A 25272-nucleotide genomic window follows, 5' to 3' on the forward strand; every position below is an offset into this window, starting at 1 on the left:
AACAATAGTCGGGCGAAACGTTTAAAATATTTAAATACGTAATTTAAATTCTAAATGAAGTATAAGACTGTGAGTACTTTTTAAATCTGTACATACTATACTGCATCTTTAATAAATAGACAAAGACAAATGTGTTATAAGTTTTTTAAAAAAACAGAAAGATTTTTGTAAAAAGTGCTGCTATAAAAGCGCCCTGAAGTAACAGATTAAAATAAGTGTGCCAACCTGGTTTATCTTTTTATTTTCATCAGCGAACACTTATAAAGTTTCTTTCGTAATATAAATTTAAAGGAGGTTTTTCTGTTCTTTTGATTAAATTCTTCATCATTACAATTATTTTTATCAATAGAATTTTTATTTGTTTATTGCCTTTTCTTTTAAGAAGATTAATAATAATATAAAGTTAACTAGTTTATAGTGTTGGAATAATGCATATCACACTACAAACAATGCTTAAAGGTTAATTTTGCTGAAAGAATGTTTACATACATAGAGAGTTATCTTTTAATATTTTCAGCATTTTTCTTTCAGAAAACAATAAAAAAGCGCATGAGAAAAATCTTTAACTGGTATAATGTCTATCATTTCATTACAGTTGTAATATCTAACTATAATATTTCATTGATTGTTCATTACCGAACAATATTAGCTTAATATCAGTAGCAATCATCAAATATTATGAGAAAATTTACATAAGAATATATCTAAAAATTACAATATTCTTTTTTGAGTAGAAAACTTTTGATAAATATTTTCTCCCTTCTTCCATAACATTCTTTATAACTTTTATATAAATAAATTATCGTAAACAGAGTTTTCTTAAGAATATTTTGTTCAGACGAAGTTTTACGGAAAAATCCATATCGTTTTTTCTGGGTTTTGCATAGTTTACTGTTTTATACAATTCTTATTTTTACTCTAATAAAATTTTGAATAAATAACCATGAAACTCCGAGTTTTACAGTAGTTCTGAAAATATGTTTTCTTCGATTTTTAAAACTTTATTGCTCTCTCTTATTCTCAATTTTAAATCATGAGCTTCTTCTGCATTCCTCTTTATTGCACTCATATATATTTTTGAACTAAATTAGAACTTTAAAAAAAGTGTTCGTTTTTTATAGTCAATTCAAAAAATATTGTTCAGACATTTTTACTAAAAAAATTTATTTTAAGGAATCAATATCAACTTTTATATCTCTTCCTTCGTTTTTTTTACCACGCTTATATCAATTTACTTTCGCGTATGTCTGTTCGGGTGGAGTTTTGTAATCGATTTTAAACTAACTTCCCGACTAACTACAGACTTCAAATTTGGCACATAGTTCAGAATTGGATGAAAATGTAGAGAAAAAATACATACAATGTAAAATAAAATTAAAATCGAAGAAAAATTAATATTTTCGTGATTGCCTTTTGTTGTCGATTCGATTAATTCAATTTAGTGTCACATGTCAGTTAAAAAATTTTGTGTACAGTGAGTGAAAAAATTGAGATTTTGGAAGTGAGTACAAAAAAAAATCAAAATAAAAATAATATTTTTAAAAACCACGTTTTTGTAGAGGAGAATAATAATTAAAAAACAAAACTTTGAAAAACGAAAAAGGTGGGGAGCATGAAATGCGTAACAGTACATATACACATTTTCTTACTCATACACATGCACATCCACATTCAGATGCAATTACAGATATACATACACAAATTCTCATGAGCGCGCATACTGTTACTGCTATGTATTTCATGCTCCCCACGTTTTTCGTTTTTCAAACTTTTGTTTTTTAATTATTATTCTCCTCTACAAAAACGTGGTTTTTAAAAATATTATTTTGATTTTGATTTTTTTTTGTTTATTAATATTTACCAGAAATTGTTAATACTTTTTCTGTAACTCTACATATAGGGAAGGAAAGTTTATATGTATTTGAGTACCATTTAACGTACAGCAGTGAACGATTTTGGTGTTCTAGTTCGGTACTTTTTTTCGCTGTGGATTGTTTTGTTTTAGGTCAATAAAAAGTTTGCACTCAAACAGGGTTTTCATTGCAATCCGCCATTTCTTCGAATCTCAAAAAATGCTTCATTTAACAACAAAAGGAATGACCCTATTCTCTGAAACTCGAAAGCTATATAAAAGAAACTTTTGTTTCTTCCCAGGAATTTACTAGGACATTTTAAAGAAAGATTTTACGGTCATTTTAGTTTCACATGCGATAAAGTTCTTTTTTTTTCCTGACATTTCGAAGCTTCAAGAATATAATTACTTTGGTTTCATTATAGTATTTTTCTGTATGGTGTAAGACTGGACACGTTTTTTTTAATTAATTATTATTAATTCTCAGTGTTTTTTTTTTCAATATTAATTGATTTTCTCTTAAATTCGCACATGTTTCGGTTTTTAGTTTCTGCCTTTCACATTATTTTCAGTACATCCAAAACAAATTTTGATATTTCGTTTTTTGCACTATTAACCCCTTAATGATCGGTTAATTTTCAAGAAAACGGTCATAAAAGTGTCTTTTTTGCAAATTCACGTATTTGAATAGTGCTAGTATCTAGTTTAAAATAAACTAACTGTTTACAATTATCTTAAAAATATCCTGGTACTGCTATATAGTGTGTAAAATGAAAAATCAAATGTTTTCCGGGCAAAAGAAATGAATTAGTTTTATTCTTATTGGAGCACTGAACACTCCAGCCCGTCAATATCACGGGAGCGAGAAATAGCGAGCGAAAACTCACCCCGTCATTTTCACCGGAGCGAGAAGGAAGGGGTTAAATGATTCTTCACTTTCTCTACTTTCTTGAATGTCTTCTTTGAAAAATCTGGCCATTCGAAATTGCCCCTTGATTTTTTTTTCGAATATTCTTTGATTCCAGTATTCTTGATTTTTCGCTTTGTGCACTGTTAAATAATTCTTCACTTTCTCTGCTTTCTTTAATGTTTTCTTTTAAAAATCTGTCGATTCAAAATTGCCACTTGATTATTTTTTCCGAATATTCTTCGATTCCAGTATTCTTGATTTTTCGCTTTGCGTACTATTAAATAATTCTTCACTTTCTCTGCTTTCTTTAATGTTTTCTTTTAAAAATCTGTCGATTCGAAATTGCCACTCGATTATTTTTTACGAATATTCCTCGATTCCAGTAATTTCAGTTTCTATTTCATCACTATGCTTGGTTGAAAGCTTAAAATGTCAAGTGAGATTAAGCGAGAAAAAATAAGGAGCCTACATTTTCTTCTCACTCAGTTTTTTTCAATGCACTGATTGCATTCCACATTAAGAGTTAGGAATTCACCAAGCAAACCAACTAATTGAACTAACTAAATTGAACATTTATTCCGCGTGCTCATAAAGACTACTGATGTAACTGGCAATTATACATAATCAGCACTTTATAATACTCTCAGAAATAAAATTTTCACTTTTGACGATTCTACAATCCTTGAGTTAAATTTTATAAATTTTGAGTTTCATTTTGCCTCAAAATCACATGATTTTGACGTACAACGAACTCTTAAATTAAGACGAAAACGTTTTCTTAACTCGAAACTTCATCGCAGTGCATTTTGAGAGATAGTTAACTAAAACAAAGACTAGATGATCGAAAATAACACGGGGTGGGACAAGCCGACCGTTTTGTATGAGGGTTAAGGAGCTAACCTCAAACCACGAAGATCACGGGTTCGATTCCCGCTTCGGGCATGGGCTTAATTTATCTCACTGTTCCATCTGTCCTTCTTGTATTGCTTAGGTGACATTGCTCCACCTATAATGTGCCCATGACAAAATAATTATTAGAAAAATTAGATACATTTAGTGCTACGGAGTTGTTGTTTTTTTTTTTTAGGAGATAGAATGACAAAATTTGTTTCCTCGAAAAAGTGATGATAGTTATTTCGTCACTTTGGCTAAATTTTTGCTCGGAGCAAATACCAGGAAGCGGTTTCGTCAAAAGCAAAGAAAATTTCGCGAAATTTGAGAATACATTTTTTACAGTGTACATCACTTTATCTTACAAAATAGTTAATTTCTCTATTTCTTGATTTCAGGTGAAGCATTTCAAGAAGAAATACAATCACATTCACCAAAACCATCAAATGATCCAGAAGACATCAGTTTTTATACAACAGCCGCTCTCCCACCAGATGACCTGGAATCATCAGATGAATCTACCAAAAAAGAAACTCCGCCCACCACACCTTCCACAGAATCTGAAGGCTACACCCCATTTCATAAGTATGCCCCATCATCGATCCCGTTATAAAAATAAATATCGATTATTAAATTACATTATTTTTTCTGTCTTTAAGAACACCCCCGTAAAATGCTAGTTTGACTTTAAATCCAATAACGTAATAAATTGAAAAAATAAAGACAACCAATCTTTAAAGAGATTAGGAGAAGAAAAAGTGCTGATTGATTTTTTTAGAAAATAGATTCTGAAAGTAATAAAAATAAATTATATTATTCTTCTGTGCATTCTAGATTAACGCCAGCATAAGATTAGCAAATTCTTAAAATTTTAAAATAGCTCTAATTAAACTGCTTATAACACTCCGTTTAAGGTGTATGAATTTAATTAATCTAATTCTAATTAAATATACTTAATCTCTTAGCATTTTCAGTTGGTTTTTAACTTTGTTGTTACTTAAAACATCTTCAATTCTTAAAAAGATGCTATACCATGGCATATTTTATAACCGTCGTTGAACAGCCGACCCAATTTTTGGGGGGGTTACGTAGTCTTGCAATTTTGAACCCAATCCAGAAGAAACTCCTGGATCAAGTATTGGGAGAAATTTGCCTTAGCGGATGGCTTTTTGATGGAACTAACCCGCATTTACGTTACATGGAGATGAAGACCACGAGACCACTCATGGTTAGCCTGATGGCAAGAGGACTCTAACCCATGATCCGTCTACCACTGAGGATATTTCAAGTCAGCACTGTGGTTGGTACAAGCCGGATGCGGAATTCGTATCGACGAGCCATCGTCGGGATCGAACCCCGGTTCAACCCTTTGAAAGGCGAACGCTCTATCCCCTGAGCCATTGCGGCTCATACCATGGCATATTATATTTACCCTCCATTTGAGCTCATGTAAATTTAGAGTGAACCATGAAACTTTCAAACGCTGAATAAATGTTTTCAAAATAGCGAAATGCGAACAAATTATCTCAGGATTACTTTCCGACATAAAACATCTCGTTTGTTTAACTTTTAAAAAGACGCTATACCATGTCATATTCCATTTCTCGTTCATTAGTTTATAGAAATTTAAATTTCTGAAAAGGGAATTCGTGCAAATCTAAACTATGAAGTTTCAAAAGCTGAAAAAGTTTTTCAAAATATCAGAATGCGAAAAAATTGCTACAGGATTACTTTTTCACTAAAACCTCTTGAGTAATTCTGTCATAATTGACTTGCATTGTGATAATTGAACATCAAGAGGAAGAATTGTTTAGAACCATTTACACAAAAATGACGATTGTATTTCCGATGATTTTACTCTGTTGCATTTTGAGGTTTACTAAGCTTTGAGAAAATCAATCAAGGATCAAATCGGTTCTCCCTGAGAGTTATTACTCAATTAAGATAATCCGTGCAGGGGATTATGGCTCCTGTCCACGCATAAACAAGGAGAACAAAAAAAGGAGAAAAAAATAGTGAAGAAAAAAAATAATAATACGAGTGAGAAAGTATTGTTTAATTTTCAGGTTTCAAATTTGTGATTTTCAGGAAAATACAATTTTTTCCCTACCCAATTATTATTTTTTTTCAATATCAAAAATTTTTGAATGTGTTTTTAAATTTTAAGGGATGTAAATACTTGTGACATTCGTATATACTTACAAATTCAGTCGCATGCCTACAGGATTGCTTCTGAAATTTCTCAAACCTTGGAATTCATTTTTCTCAAAATCAGCTTTCATGAACACGAACAGTTTTCCCCCCTTCAACAAGCTTCATGGCTCATCATTTGAAACTTCATGGTTTATTTTAAGTTTACTTATACTCACTTCTTTAACACTTTAAATTATTTATTCAGGGGAAAGAGAATCCACCATGAAGGATTTCTTTCACAATATAGCGTCCTTTTAACAAACCAAGTCGAATAGGCGGACAGACATCAATCGTTGGTGCTTAGCCGAGATTTGATACAAGTTATAGAAACATTCAAAATAGTGGCTTTTTTTCGTTACGCTGGTTTTTAAATTATAAAGTAAATGAGTATTGTGCAAACTGATGATGTTTTTAAAACTTAAATTGAAACAAACAAATTTCTTGAACGAAGACTCAAAATTTCTGAAAGCTTATTTTTAAATTCAAACGGCTTAATCGTCTACTGTGCATATGAATTATTCAAATTCCATGATTTATGTAAGCATAATTAGACCTTAAAATTGTGCATTACAATTGCTCATGTGACAAAGATACATCAAGAACAGCACAAACATGCGAAAAAAAATATATTTAAAAAGATTAAAGATTAGGTACATTAAAAAGTATTAATACTTCTGCGCCAGAATTTTTTCTATTTCTCTTCCTATTGAATAAGCATTAACGTACTATGTAACGGTTACAAAGAACACACCAAAGGTTATAAGTCCCTTAACGGTTTTTTTTTAAATATATTACTACAGTTCATTTTTAAAGTTTGGCAAAACAGAATTAAATTAACTTTTTAGACTTTTCTAATGATGCAAATTATTTAAAGCCAAAAGTCGATTTTGAAGCTTACTGAAATACAGTATTGATAAAACTGTTAGAATTTTTTTTTTCAATAATTTCGAAATAACAAAACAAGAATTCATTATATTCTAAGAATATTTTATTAACATTTCTGTGCTATATGACCATTTTAATAATTCGTAGAACCTGTTGCCGTGTTGTATAATAAGATACTATAAGATTATATGTATATTATTAACGTTTATTACTTGTAGTTAGCCCTATTCAGGGAATTACAAGTATCACTGGAAAAATTTTATCAAATCTAGTACTGTAGAAACTTTGTAGTAAAATTCTGTTAAATGCATTCTGGTCCTGTTATAAATTTACAGATATTCCCTAAATATGTTAATCTTTCTCACTCCCGAAACCCTCTATTTCTCATGCCCGTGATATTTCCGGGCTGGAGTGCTCAAAATTAATGAGCCAAAAGGATTAAAACAATATATTTCTTATGCCTAGAATCATGTTTATTTCTCTATTTAAATACCAGATAGCTATATCAAATTATTCAAAATGCGCTTAGAAATAGTTAATTTTAACTGGAACTTATCTTATATTAACTCAAAAATTCAAAATAGCTGCATATATCGTACATTCATTTAGTTTTATATAATTTTCTCGAATAAAAATAGGCACTTTTATGATCGTTTTCTTCAGAATTATGTGACCAATAAAGAACTTTTTTAAAAATAGCTTGTGGCTTTCGAAAGCATTATTAAAGAGAAAAATCTCCTTTTTTAAATTTGGCCAGTATTGTACAACTGAGGATTTTTTTTAAAGTATTTAATAACCAAATTTGTTAAATTTCGAAATCAAATTTTATGTGACTCAATCGTCACCGACTTAACCCATTTTACCCAAAGAATAAAACTTTATCAATTAATAAAAAACCGTTACATAAGATTTACGTAAATGAATTATGAATGCTGTTGACATTTTCAAAATCATAATTCTCCAATAAAAATATGTTAGAATAATATAATAAATCATTTCTTAGAGAATAAATCATTATATTGCAGTTAAAATTAAATGTTTCTCAGGACTTTTATTAGAATATCCATTCAACCTTCGTATAAGCATTAAAAAGATATTAAATGTTTCCTCTACAGACCTCATCATGACACAAGTGGCACTCCTGACTCCGATCGAACAAGTGACATCACCCCTTTGTTCGATCCCTCCCCAGAGCCCTTATCGAGTTTACAAGAACCTCAGACAGTCATCGAGATTCGAAGTGAAGCTACCTCGGAGGAAATTTTATCAACAGGAAACGATTACGATGACGATGAAATGTATAAAATGGATGATGAAGATAGGTGAGTATCTATTATATTTAATTAAAGAATCGATCTTTTGTTCAAAATGAACTTTAATTGAAGGTTTTTAGCTTGATTATTTCTTTTTTTCTTTTTTTTTCAGTGCACTAACTCGAATGTTCTTTCAAAATCAAAATTAAGGGAACTTTTTCACCTCTATAATATGACATAAAATGACATAATTTCCATTTTTGAAACAGATTCTTTTTTCAAGAAATGAAAAAAGATAACTCATTTGGAAAAACAATACATTACTGTCCTTCATAATACAATAATGATAATAATACATTAATAATAATATATTAATAATAACAATAATAATAATAATAATAATAATATATTAATAATAATAATATTATATTAATAATAATAATAATATTAATATATAAATAATAATATACTTATAATTACATATTAATAATTATTAAATATTAATAATCATGTGACAACTATTTTTGTAAAAACTGAGATGATAGATAACACTTGAAAATATTTTCTTAATTTAGGAGCAAACATCTTGCTTAGTTTTTCATTTCCGCAGAATAATGTACTTTTTCCGTCCTCATGACAGGGAATTAATGCTCAACTTCTGACATACTAAATCTGACTCCAGACATATTAACTCATCTCTATGCTATTGAGTATTATTTCAGTCATATTAACGCTTATTTTCAGATAAATGATATTAATTCTGCCTTTATCTTGCATTGCGCACATTAAAGTATTCTGCCCTGATTTGTCACCTTCAGCCTCCACTCACACCTCGGCTACCACGGTTTCTCTTGCTTTGCTTTTACAAGCATTATTTTTACTATTTTTGAATAGCAAATATGCATATCCTTTCTTTCTAACCTATTTCTTTTATCATTGACTTGAACTAGGGACTTGGAATATGTCGATCATTTTCAATTTAACTTTGGAAAACATAACTCTTATTATTAAGTAATACTTTAAGCACTTGGATGTTTTCGTATTTAAAAAAAGGTTTAGATCTGTGATAAACTAATTACTCTGGCATATAAAAGAATAGATACTACAACACTATATGATCTAAGCAATTAAAATACACAACTTTCAAAAACACAAATATTAATGAATTGAATATAATATTAATGAACGTAATACAAAAAAAACTAGGATTACTTTATAAATAACACCATATTACATCCAAAACCGATAGATTAATTGGTGAATAAATCCTTCGATATTATTGACAAAAATCAACAATGAATAACACATTAATGGATAGAAAAGATAAAAATAAGATTAAAAATATAAGCGACTTTATGCTTTATACCATATTACATCCTATAACCTTTGATTGATTTCTGAATAAAACCTTTTATATTATTGAGAAAAGATAAACAATGAAATAAAAGATTTAAAAAAATAGGCCATTTTATGCATAATACCTTATTACTTCCTAAAACCTTTGATTGATTGCTGAATAAAACCTTCGATATTAATGAGAAAAGATCAATAATGTATTGCATATCAATGGGTATATATATATAAAACCTTAAAAGTGAGCTTAACTGAACTCAAAATACTGAACTGTTATTTTTAAACAAGCTTGCAAATTATAATAATTTTAGATAATGGTGCAAATTAGAAAGTATTGAATGAGCCGTCACCATAAATTATTTATAAATATACTCACGTAACAAACCTTTTAAGTTATATTTCAATAATTATACTTAAATAAGTAATAACTCGTTAGAACATGGAATTAATTTCTACTTGCGTTTTTTAAGATTTCTATCTTATACTTTCAGTCCTCTAAGAACAAAATGCAATCAGTTTTTAATGTTGGAACCACGATAAAAAAAATTGTATTTGTAATCAATAGAATAATACTGATAACATTATATTCCATTAATCAATCTTTTACCACTTTAACGTAAAAGCGTACCAAAAAAATCTTTTAATTCTACATAGCGAAATCATGTAGAAAAAAAAATTATTTTATTCTACATGACAACAAAAATAATACAATTTACTTTAAATAGCAAGATGTTTTATTCTATATAGCATAAATTTAATTCTACATAGTATGAAACCCTTTATAAATGTAATTAGATGTTTTTTTGTTAGTTTTCCTAAAGGAAGTGGCAGTCGAAGTGACCGTGGCGGTTCGGAATCATCCGAAAGTTCCAGTGTGCTATCAGGACTTCAAGAATTTGAAAGCGCCAAGTTAGGAGCTACAATGGATCCTAACCGCTTACAAATGGGTTCCTACCCGCCATTGGATATTCGAAAAACCGGCGATGAACTATCAACAGTTTCCGAAGTTTCTGAAGAGAGTAGTAAAAATGGAGTTGTGCGTGTACGAAGGTTAGTGTTTTGGTCCAATTTGTTTCGTATCTTTTTTGATCAAACTTGTTTGGTATCTTTGGTTTAATTGCAAAAATACATATTTCACATAGCATAAAGCTCTTATTTTATTTTATTTTATTTTATTTTATTTTATTTTATTTTATTTTATTTTATTTTATTTTATTTTATAACCGTCGTTGAACAGCCGACCCAATTTTATGGGTTTACGACTACTAATGTTCAACTCCGTAGCGTTGCCTTGCAATTTTGAACCCAATCCAGAAAACAAGGGAACTCCTGGATCGAGCATTGGGAGAAATTTTGCCTTCGTGGAGGACTTTTTGATGGAGCTAACCCGCATTTGCGTCACAAGGAGAGGAAGACCACGAGAACCTCCCACGGTTAGCCTCACAGCAAGGGGACTCTAACCAATGATCCGTCTACCACTGAGAATATTTCACGTCAGCACGGTGGTCGGTGCAAGCCGGATGCGGAATTCGTATAGACTAGGATTCGAACCCGGTTCGCTTCCTTGGAAGGCGAACGCTCTACCTGAGCCATCGCGGCTCATAGAGCTCTTATTCTACAAAGCAAGAAAAGTTTTTTTAACCCCTTTCCCCTCAATCCCTCAAAATCATGGGATGAGCTGCCGTCTCCTGTTTCTCGTGCCCGCGACATTTCGAGATAAAATGTTTAAAAGTAATATACCAAGAAGGTTTGAATATATACAACTCTTGTGCTCCGAATTTTTAATTTCTTATTTTACACTCTAAATGGCAGCAGAGTATTTTTAATGTATCTGGAAAATAATAAGATCGTTAAAGGTTTAATCGAGTTGAATGGTTTTATTCAATGTAAAAAATTTTAGTGTATCTCAATTTCAAAAATGGAGACAACTTCTTTACACAAAGATAGTGTGGGGAAATGTAATACATTTTACTTGGACCTTGGAGCTAGATGTTTCATAACATTAATATGGATGCATGGAAACTACTTGTGTGAGGTAGCCGCTACCTTTTTTATTATTCAGTTACACTATAATGTATATTAGTAAGATATGATACACATAAAAGTCAGTAAAGCTATTTTCATGATATAATATAAAGCAAGAATTATTGATTTGGCATGCATCTATACAATATTTCTGAAAATGAAATTAGTTTATTAATCAAACATTCATACAGCACAATGGAAATATAAATTAAAACTTGGTTTAACAAAACTAAAGTGGGTAGAAATTAAATGTAAAATTATTTAACAAAATTGACATAGTTTTGTAAATCTTTTTATAAGAATGCAATTACCTTTTTTACTTAATCAAAAGCATAAAAACTTTTATAAGAGTGTACTACTGTTTCTGTGGAATGTTCAGTGTTGTGCGAGGCGAAAACGAACCTTGACCTTCCCGTGCTCGAATTGTAAACAAACTATGGATGTCTTCTGACGATTTGCAAAAGTACGCCAAAGTGAAAGTAATTCCTGAGGGGAATAAATGCAATCGATCTTAGTGTGAGCTTTCTCGTATATTAAAATTAAGATTTCACTACTTTTTTTAAAAACTGTGTGAACGCTCAAACCTAATTTAAAGAACATATAGTTTTAGAGTTTATAACACCAAATTCGGATAAGTATATGACGACAGTTTTTATAATGTCCACCACCTTAGATATTAGAAAAACTGGAGATGAACTATCAAAAGTTTCCAAATTTTTTGAAGAGATTTGTAAAATTAGAGCTGACCGTTAAGTTCTTAACGTTAACCTTAACGTTAAGACTAAGTTTTGTAAAGTAGTAAAAAAAGAGCTTAAAGGTTAATGTTTAGCTTCAATTTGATTCTAATAATACTCATAATTATAAATTATACTATAAGTTACAAGCTGTTATATTATAAACTTACACTGCAAAAACTGCTCTCGTATCTCAACACCAGAAATTGTTTATACTACTTTACGCTAAAGTAGCGTTTCACAAAGTGCTCCACTACACCAAACTTGGCGTAGTGAAGCACCTAGTATGTTCTTGGTTCTTGATTTAAAGGAGCCGACATCATGCCATAATGATGACGTAGTTCAAGGTAACGATATTACGGTTCAACGCTCATCGCGTATAGACTGACCGATTTCAAAAGCATGACGCTACTCCAAAGTACTTTTAAATTTAAAACTTGTTGTTAATAATTTACTAAAACTAATAGTGTAAAACTTTCCTCGCTAAATTTCTCCATTCCTTCATTGAGAACGCTTTGATGTTAAGTAAGCAAAATAGTAAACTTAAATAACTTTTATGTGAATATGAACAAAATTGAAGTCATCAAAGCGTTAATCCAAATTGAACTTTTTTGCTCTTATGTTAGACAGAAAATTGCCACTGTGGAAAACTAGATGCATGAAATAATTAAATTCATAAAGTAATATCGTATAAATTAAATCATTAAATGAAAATATAGCACATTTTCAACCTTATAAACTGCGTTAAAAATTGATTAGCTGCACCTCTTTTCTGGAATAAAAATTACTAACAAGTACCTAATTAAAATAGTGCTTAAGTTAAATACTACTTCATTACATGTTCCTTTACGTCATAAACTACTACTCTCTATAATTTATTAGTTAACATTTATTAGGTTGTTGAAATAGTTTGTTTCAAGATAAACTTATTTTCATATATTGAGAGCAATTCCAAAATGATAAGACAAACGTAGGAGGAGGGAAAGTAGGGCACATCATAAGGATTAAAAACTAGAAATGCCATCATACGTCGCTAAAAGCGCTTCTCTATTAGAAACTGTTTATACGTTTGCCTTTAAACATATATGTACTTTGAACATGTATCTAAATTATCTTAATTATAATACTTTCTGATAGTTATTGCCAAAAAGTGCATTCAAATTTGTTCAGTATTAACTGTTTTATCTTGATTTAATGATTCGGAGACTCACTAGACAAGTTTCCCAAGTCATTAAATTATGACAAAACAGTTACTTAACAGTTACTAATTAAAATAAGTAAAAGTAACGTTTCAAAGGTACCCGTAATAACAAAGTTTGTCCAATGATTTTAGAAGCATCCTGTATGTTCCCACAAACTTTTACTAGTAACTGAAACTTGTACTTATATTAAAATAGTTCTTTCTGAGGTATTAGAATTCAATTTCTGACAATGATAAATATGAAACATAAAACTTACACCAAATTAAGATAATTTAAATAAATAAAAGTAACATTCAAAGGTGCGCGTAGTACCAGAAAGTTTGTCCCTTGAATTTATAAGCATCCTGTATGCTCCTAGAAGCTTTTACTTATAACTTAAACTTGTGCTTATACTTATGATAAAACAGTTATTTCTGAGGTATTTGAATTCAATTTCTGACAATAATAAATAGAAAACATAAATATGAAGCATGAAACTTGTACCAAATTAAGACAATTTAACTAAATAAAAGTACCATTTCAAAGGTGCACGTAGTAACAGAAAGTTTGTCCTATTAACTTAGAAGGATCCTGTATGTTGCTACGAACTTTTACTTGTAACTTAAACTTGTACTTATAATAAAATAGTTACTTCTGAGGTATTTGAATTCAATTTCTGACAGTAATAAATAGAAAACATAAATATGAAACATGAAACTTGCACCAGATTAAGATAATTTAAATTAATAAAAGTACCATTTCAAAGGTGCACGTAGCAACAGAAAGTTTGTCCTATTAACTTAGAAGCATCCTGTACGTTGCCACAAACTTTTACTTGTAACTTAAACTTGTACTTATAATAAAATAGTTACTTCTTAGGCACTTGAATTCTATTTCTGACAATATTAAATAGAAAACATAAATATGAAACAGAAAATTTACACCAAATTAAGATAATTTTAATAAATAAAAGTACCGTTTCAAAGGTGCACGAAGTAACAGAAAGTTTGTCCTATGATTTTAGAAGCATCCTGTATGTTCCTCAGAACTTTCAATTGCATCTTAAATTGATAGACTACATACGAATAACATCAAATTTATTCTTAAAAAAATTCTTAATTTTCTAAATATTATTATGTGTTTGCTACTTGATTAAAAGCTGAATTTTAAATGTAAAAAAATAATTAAATTTTCATTATTTATTGTATTGTTTATGAATGTATTAAAATTTTTGGGATGAAAAAAATTAGACTTTGCGTTAAGATGAAACAAAAATAAATAAAATGAGAAAAATATACTGTTTGCTGATGTTTCAGTTTTATTTTAGAGAGAAAAATAATCTCAGAAATTCCCGTACGTTGCACAAGTTTATATTAACCAAATTAATTATCAATTATTAAATAGGAAAATTGTCTATGTTTGATTAAATATCATGCCTGGAATTCAGCTTCTTATGTAGATCTAAATTTGATTTAAATATTTATCTATAAAAATTATCTATGAATTTAATCTAAAAGAAACAGATGGATTATTTATATTATTATTAAAAAAATTTATTTCGTCTCTGAGTTCTTAGTTTCAAATATTTGAGAAACAATTTCATTCTTGCTGTGTTATTAATTTCTCCAGTTCTTATATAAATTAATAAACTAGAAAAAACAAGGTTTATTGTATTAAAAAAAATTTGTTTTGAAAATTACTCTGATAAAAGAGATTTGGTTAATTTATGTTTGCTGTTTGAATTACGCGGATCCAACTAATAAGTAAATATCTAAATTAAATTAAAAACATTTTTTTGCTAATAAGTAAGTATATCCAGCTAATAAGTGAAATATATGACGATTTCTAACTAGCTATAAAAATCTTTTGATAACAATGACTGTTTCGCGCATTCTCATTGGAGGGAGAAAAACGTACGATGTGATCTTTAATTAAATAAGAGGATCCTACGTCTTAGACAATTATCATCTTAAAATCAAACAAAACTTATAACTCTGTTAACATGTAAAGAATTTGTTTATCCTTATTTAAGAAGCATTCACCAATAATATATATTTATCATTCCTTCTTAATTTTATTCTATGTCTCTATGTCATCACTGCGTTTTCGAATTATGATTATCAAACTGAAAACTTGAACGCAAAAGTGCTACTCTTTTGTTATTGTTATAAAGTAATCTCCTAATATTACATTAAAGGTATTTAGTTAAATTTTTAAAAATATAAAACAGATAAGAAATAATAGTTTCTTTTTTTAAGTTATATTTATTTTTAAAATTAAATTTATGTAAAATTATGTTGAAACAGCGTAAGTAATTAAAACGTAATGAATACAAAATAAACACTTAAAAATTTTAAAGTAGGTAATATTAAGAATTAACTAAATAATCACTTCTTAAAAAAAGCATAGAACAAATTTTTAAAGTAAATAGATTTAAATTTTAATTTTTAAAAACAATATAGGGGATGTTACGATACAAAATGATTAAGCTGAAATTTTATCTCAAAGTGCTGGAAAGTAAATTTATGTATCCAATTATTATCAATACAGTAAAAAAATGGTTTCTTTAAATTAATTATTTTCTGTTTGAAAATAATTCAGTCAACTGAAAAATTAAATCTGTTGGAAAAATCAGAAATGACTGTGAAGCAATCGTGGGAGCTATGGGCGAAGCGAGCAAAATGTGATGTCTTTAATTTCAAAAATCGTTTAATAATAGCTTTTAAAAGATTTTGTCTTACATGATAATCATGATAACATTTCTAAATATAGTTTTCTTTGATCTAAGAATGCTGGAGTTTGCTACCCTATGCCCAATTAAATTCTCAATTTCCTGAAATACTCATGTTACTAATTCCTAATGAGAGTTATTGAAGTTAAAAATAAATGCATATTTATTTAGTATTCAATACGGTGATAGCAAGAAATGCCAAATGCATCCTGAAACTTAATTTCTCCGCTAATATTTCTCCTAATAAATACATCGGGGAGAAATAATTACCTTTGAAAAATGAGACCAATTAGCTGACTTAATTCGTTTTTCCCAAAAGGAATTCATCTAAGTGAGTGTATGAAAACAAATAGAATAGTGAATAAAACAAATAATAAAGCAATGCATATAGAGTTTCCTAGAAGTAAACAAGAAAATAAGGATGCTTCATTCACAATATTGTAATTAGCAATATTTCTAATTTTATGAAAGAAATTTAATTAAAGAAGTTATTTTTTCTCGTCGTTTTGACATATGTATAATTAAAACTGAAACGTAAGCTCTTTTCTTTCTTTTTTGTCTATTTACTTCTTATACATGACAATATTTATCTATTGATTAATTCTTTTTATTTGTGGAAAATTTTCTGTTTATTTTGTTTAAAAATAGGCAGCAAAATGAAATTATACACTTCTTGTTTCGACTTACATATTTGTTCAGAAAATAATCCATGTAAAATAAGTGCTTATTATAACATTTTTCGACATGAAGCACGGTTTTATATTTTTAAAAATGGTTTCCATTTTTTTTACTAATTTATAAGTTGATGTTATGACATTTAATAATAATATTCAAAATAATTGGTTATGGAGCTGAGCTATCTGTAGCAACTAAAAAATCAGACATGTTTCGCGAATTGCTTTCACAAAGATAATAAAATAAATTGAAATTTTAAGATCCTTTATTATTAAACCAGTGAACTCTGAAAATTAATTTCTTTTAAGCGATGTAAAACAAAATAGCAGCTCTAGTGCTTTTTTTCTTACGAAACTTCTCTCTTTAGGAAGGATCTATAACTAAACCAGCAACATCTACTCTTTCAAATTAGAATGAAAAAAATCCCATGTATTTTAAACAATTATACAGCTAGATTACGATCTGGGACTGGTAAAGAGTGTTTCAGTCTTTCGCCGTAAAAATGAATTTAGGACCGTAAAGCAAAACGCGACCATAAAAATACAGATAAACCCGAAAAAATGTTTCGTAAAATATATGACCACTGACCATAAATTGACTTTATTCTGCTAAAAGTTACCTTCAATTCCAACCTTGACAGTGTTTAAGACTCGTGGAACAAGGCGGAATATTGTAGTGCTGCCATTCATTTAGGAATGAGAAAATTGCTCATTCCTTCTCCGCGATAATCAATGTAGAGTAGCTGAGATCGAACCAGGGAACTGTGTGTTCATTACTTACTGTTGTAACTACCTTAGAAATGAATGTGCAGTATGCCAAAAAAAAAAGACTAACTTTTGATCAAATGATCAGATATTCACGTTCTAGGACTCAATCTTAATGTCTCAAGAAGATGATCTCAAATATGCAAATTAGAAATTGCAAACGATATTTCACTTAGCGAAATCAGACACAAAAACGTACTTTCTCTGAATAAACATTTTTTGAGGGATTTGGATTCTAACCACCAAAATATAGGGGGTAGCCGCAATCCGGGAAATATGGTCCAAATAATTTGGTCCGGAGAGAGCTCCAAGGCTTGGACCCCTTAATGTTAATTTTACTTTTTGCGTATTTCATTATATCTCGAGATTTTTTTTAAACGAAATGAAAGTGTTTTGCACACAATTATAAAGTTTGATTATCCAAAGATAATTAGGTGGAAAAAATAATTTTCTCTAGATATTAATTATTTTTTATTATTTTATTTATAAATGGTAGAAAAAAATCTGAATTGTAAGGTATTAATTTTTTGAATCATTTTAATGAATATAATTTCACATGGCAGAATACGAAATCTGTGCAAAATCGGTTGTAAAGTCCCAGAGAAATTAAATTTAAAAAAAGTCACATCTTTAAAATTTGATTTCTCAGGAACTATTCGACCGATTTTGCTCGAATTTTGTATTTCGCCATGCAAAATTACGAGCTTTAAAATGTTAACATTTTATACCTTAAAATTCAAAATTTTTGGCTAATATTTAATAAAACAATAAAAAACAATTAATAATTGCTAGCATTTATTTTTTACAGGGAATTATCTTTGGATAAACGAATTTTATAATTGTGCGGAAAAATTGCTTAAATTCGCTTAAAAATATCTTGAGATATAGCGAAATACGCAAAAAGTAAAAATAATGTTAAGAGGACTAAACTTTGCAGCACTCTCCTGACTGAACTATGGGGATCATATTTCCCAGATTGCGGCTACCCCCTATGTTTTGAGGATCAGAAATCCAAATCCGCCGAAAAATGGTTTGTTTATTCAGAGAAGGTACGTTTTTGTACCAAACTTAAAATATTGTCTGCACTTATAAATTAACATATTTGAAGTCACCACATCGAAAAATTAAGATTTAGTTCTAGAACGTTGAGATCCGATCATTAGATCAAAAGTTAGTTAGGCTGGTCCGTTTGTTATTTTGTGCACTGTACACCCCAGAATTGATTAAAGAAGCTTAACATAATGACCGTACAAATAAACTGACAACTCTACCAAGTTTTCTGAAGCTCATTACAATTACGGACACTAGGTTATTTTCTCAGAGAAGGGTGTGAATTAACGGCCAGCTCTCAGAAATTTACCAAATTTTTTGGATACCTGCAACAAGCTGCAAAAAAAAATATAGGGGTTCCAGATGAACCGATAAGTATTGTAAATAAGGCTCGTTTTTTCTTAAAAAAATAATTGTCCAACAATAAGGGTCAGTTTAGGAAGAAAATTGCAGGAAAAAGAGGATAGATTTAAATACTGCTATCTAGACAAATGAGGTATTATTTCTGATCTATTTTCTGAATGAATTGAAACCAACTCCATGTCGATAGAACAAATACTTTTATAAATTTAGATTTTATGTAATAAAAAAACAGTTTTGTACTATTACATAGTTATCATACGCTTAACATTATTACCGCTAACCGCCGGCCAGGTGGCCGAGCGGTTAGCGTGCCTGACTGCGGAGTCAGTGGCTGCGGGTTCGAATCCCGCTCTGGGAATGGATGTTTCTTTCTCTCTATCTGTGTTCTATGTCCTTTCTCCTTTGCGTGTGAATGAGACCCGCCCTATAAACGGGTTGTGGTAGTGTGACGTGGGCTACGCTGCTCCACCGCCGTGGCTTCGCCATAGGTGCCCACTGGGTAACGAAAAGAGAGTTAGCAGTTCTGGCACTTTCTGTGGCCAATGGACAATAGTTCCAAGTGCCCGCCATTAAAAAAAAAAACATTATTGCAATCATCATGCGCTTACGTAGTTATCTAGGTAAATGAGGTATTGTTCTCAAGGTATTTTCTTACACGTAATCGAATAAAATAAAACAAAGTTTATAAAACTATTTGTTTCAATTTGTAAGAGAAGAGTCAAAAATTGCAATTTTTATACATAAAATCCTCATTACTGCAAAAATATTAGTATATCTATATTAGTATGTTATATTAGTATATATTAGTATATCAACTGAATTTTTATATTTTGGGGGGTTGATTTAACGTAAGAATTACGTAAGAAGCAATACCTTCCTTGTCTAGTGAGCAAAATTTAAGCCTATCCCCTTTTTAACCACTCTTTATCCTCAATCTAATCCTTAGAGATAAAATATAAAATGTACCAATATCTTCAATATTATGTTTATATCATATGCTAACAATGATAAAACTGAAATCCTTTATCCACAAAGTGCAAAACTATTATACATTCTTATATCATACAGCTGTATATATATATATATACAGCTATATATACATATATATATATATATATATATATATATATATATATATATATATATATATATATATATATATATATATATATATATATATATATATATATATATATATATATATATATATATATATATATTTATATATCTCGTTCAAGTTTTAAATCGTTGATAAAATACTTTTTATTCAGCCCCTGAAGTTCAAATGCATTTTTTAAGCATGTGGTGAATGACATTAGATGTTAATACAGTTTTTTTTTCAAATATAAATTCATTAATTAAATTTAATTAATCAATGTTAGTTTTATATAAGAGGAAAAAAATTTCTTATAAAAGATATTTAGCAGGATATAAATTACATATAATTATAATAATAATGTGTAAATATGTATATACATATTTATATTAATTGTAATTATTTAATAAAAAGTAACTAAAACAAAAATTTTTCTTTGTTAACCCAAGTAGGAATTGACTTTGAAAAATAAAATTTTATATTTCTTGTTATTTTTGCAGACAATAGGAGAAAACTCATTCGATTTATGAGAATACCAGGCTTGAAAAATGAAAAGTCAAGAAAAACCTTTTTGAAGTTTTCTGAGTGCATTCAATGAACTATGAGGGGCTGCGCAAATATTCATTATTTGAAGAATTAGATATTTCTATTGTTCATTAAAATTTATGTACCTCATAAATGCTTACTGCACCTTTTCAGAAAAAAAGAAAGATTAGGAATCTTTTAAAAATCCTGAACTATATCTAACCCTTTTAAAACTATTCCAATAAAACGTCTGGTAAAGATATTTTGTACAACAGTGCTTGAAATTAAAAAGAAAAAAAAACATTTCTACTCTTTTTTATTTACCATGTTTAAATAGCGTTCTGTCTTTGCCATAGAAAGAAGTCAGATCGCAAAGCATCAGAAGCCTCTTCGCTCTCCGAAGATCGCCAAAGTCACTTCGAAACTGCCAGAGGAGGATTGTCCTCTAAAAGATCATCCTCATCGGAATACATTCCATCGGAAACAACAACACCAGACAGCACAACGTCGGGCAGCTTTGTTTTGGACAACGGATCCATTACCGAGAACGACTCCTACAATAGCTTTGCTCATATTGAACCAAGGTCAGAGAGTTCTTCTGGAAGAGTTCTGGAGCTGGGAAGAGAGAAGGAGGTAAGGACTCTCTATCGATTTATTTACTCTTTTTCTTTGCATTCCAAAGTTGACAGGCTTCCAAAAAAGGAACCTGAATTACTTTTGGGACTTGGACGTGATTTCTTTTTTTTTTTTTTATCTTTTTGGATTATTTGATTATGTTCCTGCTATTTTTAGTCCTCCTCAATTCTGATTTGAAATGTTATTATTTAGTTACATTTCATCGTTCCGCATTATGGAATTCTTTTTCTCGTAAAATTTTTATCTGAAATTTATGATGTTATTTTCCTGGGCCTATTTATTAAATAAATTAGAAGTAGGGAAAACTGGCGCAAACAAAAGATAAAATATGGCATATGGCGCTATATATTCATAAGTTCAACTACAGTGAGCACTGAGAGTTAGTGCCATTACTGTTAGGCAACTTCATCATCTATTGTAGTTTGAATGTGATGGCATTTCCAAAGAGAAGTGTAAGCAAGATTCTTCATTTTCTAACAGTAGTGTTCCACTGTTTATCTAAAGATTTCGTTGTATTTTGCATCGCTCCAATACTTCAAAATGTTTTCTACGAAAGGGATAGGAAGAATGGATCGACATTTTGGCATAGTGATGATATTTTTTTGAAAAACCTCTTATGGGACAGTGAAGCAGATTAAGTAGAAACTAGCAGAGTGGGATAGCTCCCTAAATGACCATCTTCTTTAGAAAACGTTCGATCGGAAACAACAGCACAACATAGCGCAGCGTTGCTTTGGACAACGGACCCAGTACAGATAATGATTCCAATAACTTTGCTCATATTGAGCCAAAATCAGACAATTTTTAGGCAAGAATTCTAGAGCTGCGAAGTGAACAAAAAATAAAGAGGAACTTAAGAACTATTTTGATTAATTTACTTTAATTCCTTCTAAAGTTTACAGGCTTATAGAAAGGAAACTTGACTCACTTTTTAGGCTTTGATGTGATGCCTTTTTGTCTCTTTTGAATTATTTCATTGCGATCATACGACAGCTTTTTCCACATTAAATTAATGCTAGATAGTTCTTCAAGAAAAGTTCTATAACTGGAAGGAGAAAAACAGGTAAAGAAAGCTAAAGAACAGCATCGATTTGTTTACTTTTTTGCATTCCAAAGTTAACAGGATTCCAAACGAAACTTATATTACTTTTTGGGGCTTTTACGTGTTTTCTTTTATCTTTTTAAACCATATGATTGTGTATCCGCTATTTTTTTTTAATCATATTAACCTCCAATTTATTACTTGAATTGTCATTTTTTCCCTTTATCAATCCATATTTTTAAAAAAATTCTCTCTCAAAATTTAAACCGAATGCTATGATATTATTTTCTTGAACGTGTTTGTGAAATAAACTGTGTGCGTGCTTATTTTAAAAATTCTCATCTTCTAGAAGGTAGATATCCGTAGGTAAACAGAAAAAAAACATATTTGGAAACTGAAAAGCCATATCCGTCGCTTAGTTTAAAAGTGGTATAACTCCATATCCTACCTGTTCGTGTCTGACATTGATTAAAGATCACAACCAACCGGACTTGTGGTTTACGATATTGCATTGCCACTGTTCGCTTTGGCCGATATCCTTCAACTTTTCACAGAATATGGACTCGATGGTTTCGGGACAGTCATTCGGAACGTAGCAAGATTTAGCCTTTGTCCCTCCTTTTTTAATAAACAAGAAAGCAGGCGTCTTATCCACGTGACCACAAGGGGTTTCACAACGTCATTGAGAATCACCAGAAAAGAAATGGAGTCGTTTATAGGACAACTCAAACAGTAAACGTTTGCAGCTTAATGGATAATCAACGGTATTGATAATCAAGGCTTCTGCTACTCTTGAAACTCAAAAGCACCTTCAGTGGTGGGATCAGTTGTCAACTTGGACACATTAATGGCGGCACGTCATCTTTGCCGACAAATACTACGCCTATATGCAAAACTATCAAGGGCACATCCGTATCTGGCGAAATCAGGAAGAGCGTACATTGCCAACTTGTATTCGACATCGCAGTACTTGTCATCACCAACAGTGATTGCATGGGTGCAATCGAAGATGTGAGTTATTCATTTATTGTTCGAATTCATTTAGATTTCTAGCCGTTACATTTACAGCGTATTAAATTCCGTGGCTCTGCCCTACCGAGTTCTTTCCGACGCTATTTTCCAGCAAGATAATGCACGACTGCATGTTGCATGCTACTATCGGGGCTTTTTTTAATCCAAAAGATGTCTGATGGGCCCCATAACCAGCTCATTCTCCGGATCTTTGAACAACTTAACGCGAAAAGTTAATGATTGCTGTGTGAATGACACTTCACCACTCATCAATTAATATAGTATATCAGCTATGGCATAGTCTGAAACTGTATTGACTGAGGTCCCCGAAAATTCCAAGAAATATCGTTTTGAGTGCTTCTCTAGGTGGATAAAGGCTGTTATTTCTGCCAAAGGTGATAACTATTGGTGCTGATTTCTCTGGATCTTCTTAATTTCCCTCTTTCCACCATAATAAAAATACCCAATAAATACCATTCTGCTCTTTACATTTCCTTCTGAAGTGCCCGGAAGGAATGCAAGTGGCATATTACCAACAGTATAATATCCAACAGTATAAATAGAAAAGTTAAAGTTTTAAAAAGTTGTTAAAAATGATTAAGAAAACGCATCAAGCATCATTTTCAGTTAAATCATTAATTTCTCTCATTTTTATCTATTTATTATACAATATCCTGACATGTGAACTCTAACTCTCCTAATATTTCTTATTATAATTATAAATATTTCGATTTTTTTTTAAAAAAAAAAGAAATTTTAAGAGAACATTAAAACCACAAATATTTTTTAAAAATTGTAAATATTGGTATCACGCAATTTTAAACATCTGTGAAATTATTGAAATTTTTTAAAAAAGGACGTCATTTTTGTGCATACGTGCTTGAACAGTAATAATATAATGTAATAAGAATATTTCTCTAATTAATCAATCATCATAAATTAAAAAATCTGCTTTCAATATTAATTAAATGATGCATAATGTGATTCAGAGTTTTTATGCAAAAAAGTAAACTTTTTGTGAAGAGTGATTCATTTAAAACTACATCTCACCATAAAAATTTTATAAATACAGTAGCTATCGATTTTTAAAACTAATCAATTCAGTTTACTCTGTGAATGAAAAAAAAGTCTTGGTCAAATATTTTACAATTCCGAAATTCAACAAAAAAAAGCTTGAAATTTGGGCTTTCATTTAAAAAAATTATTCACTCTTTTTATTCTTTTCATGACGGCAAAAATATTCGCGTCAATTTTATTTTTGTATTTTGAAGGAATTTATACGCTCAGCAGATATTAATTTAGCTTTTATAATCCTTCACTTAAACTACTTTTAATGTTAGTTTTTTTTGCTCTTGTTTAAAAAAATTGATGTTTTAAAAAATCTAGAAAAAAAATATCTATGTTCATAAAGGAAATTAATTACATCCTCTTTTTTATTGCTGAAGTAAAAGTGATTGATATTAATGATACTGAATTTAAGGCTGACACGTAAATTGAAATTTAGCATTAATGTTATGCGTAACAAACGTCTTTGCGAATTTTTCAGATCTCAATGTCTCGAAAATATAATGTAATTTCTATATGCTTATATACATATCTGCATATAGATTACCATTAAAAACCGAAATAATTAATGTCGAATTTATAAACGCTTCGGTGAATGAGTGAAAATACACTGGTGGACAAAATTAAGAGATGGAAGACATTTTCCGAAATATGTCAAAAAATACTGAACATAAATAAATGAAATTTGGTATGGATATAGCTTATTCCATGATAATAAAGTATGCAGAACAAAAATGAAAGTGCCGTTCACTGGCAAGACCTATTGCTAATAAATACAATGTAGTTTGAACTTAAGAATAAAAGATGACAGTAAAAGTGAGACTTGTGCAGTGTGTGTTACCTTTAGTATGGTGCATGGTCACCCCTGACAGACAGACAGCATGCACAACGAGTATGCATGCTGTTAATAAGGGAGTTAAGGAGGACTTGTGGAAGACCCTCCCAATCTTCCACCAGAGCAATTTTTAACTCCAAAACGGTTCTGGGGGGAGGTTGGCGCATCGCAATAACTCTCCCAAAAGCACCCCAAGCATGTT

The 25272-nt window shown here is 30.0% G+C and overlaps 1 protein-coding gene across 2 annotated transcripts in view; it reads left to right on the plus strand.

Moving 5' to 3' along the window:
• The window catches only part of LOC107444278 (uncharacterized), a 684996-nt gene that overhangs the window by 629461 nt on the left and 30263 nt on the right, over positions 1-25272 (plus strand). For both annotated transcript variants that reach the window (XM_071182438.2, XM_071182439.2), the window contains 4 exons: positions 4052-4238; positions 7847-8053; positions 10148-10387; positions 20838-21114. In XM_071182438.2, the coding sequence (XP_071038539.2) occupies positions 4052-4238; positions 7847-8053; positions 10148-10387; positions 20838-21114 (911 nt within the window). The remainder of the gene's footprint in view (positions 1-4051; positions 4239-7846; positions 8054-10147; positions 10388-20837; positions 21115-25272) is intronic.

This window comes from Parasteatoda tepidariorum, chromosome 4, assembly GCF_982258835.1.
Source record: "Parasteatoda tepidariorum strain Cologne lab strain chromosome 4, Ptep-v5.0, whole genome shotgun sequence".
NCBI lineage: Eukaryota > Metazoa > Arthropoda > Arachnida > Araneae > Theridiidae > Parasteatoda > Parasteatoda tepidariorum.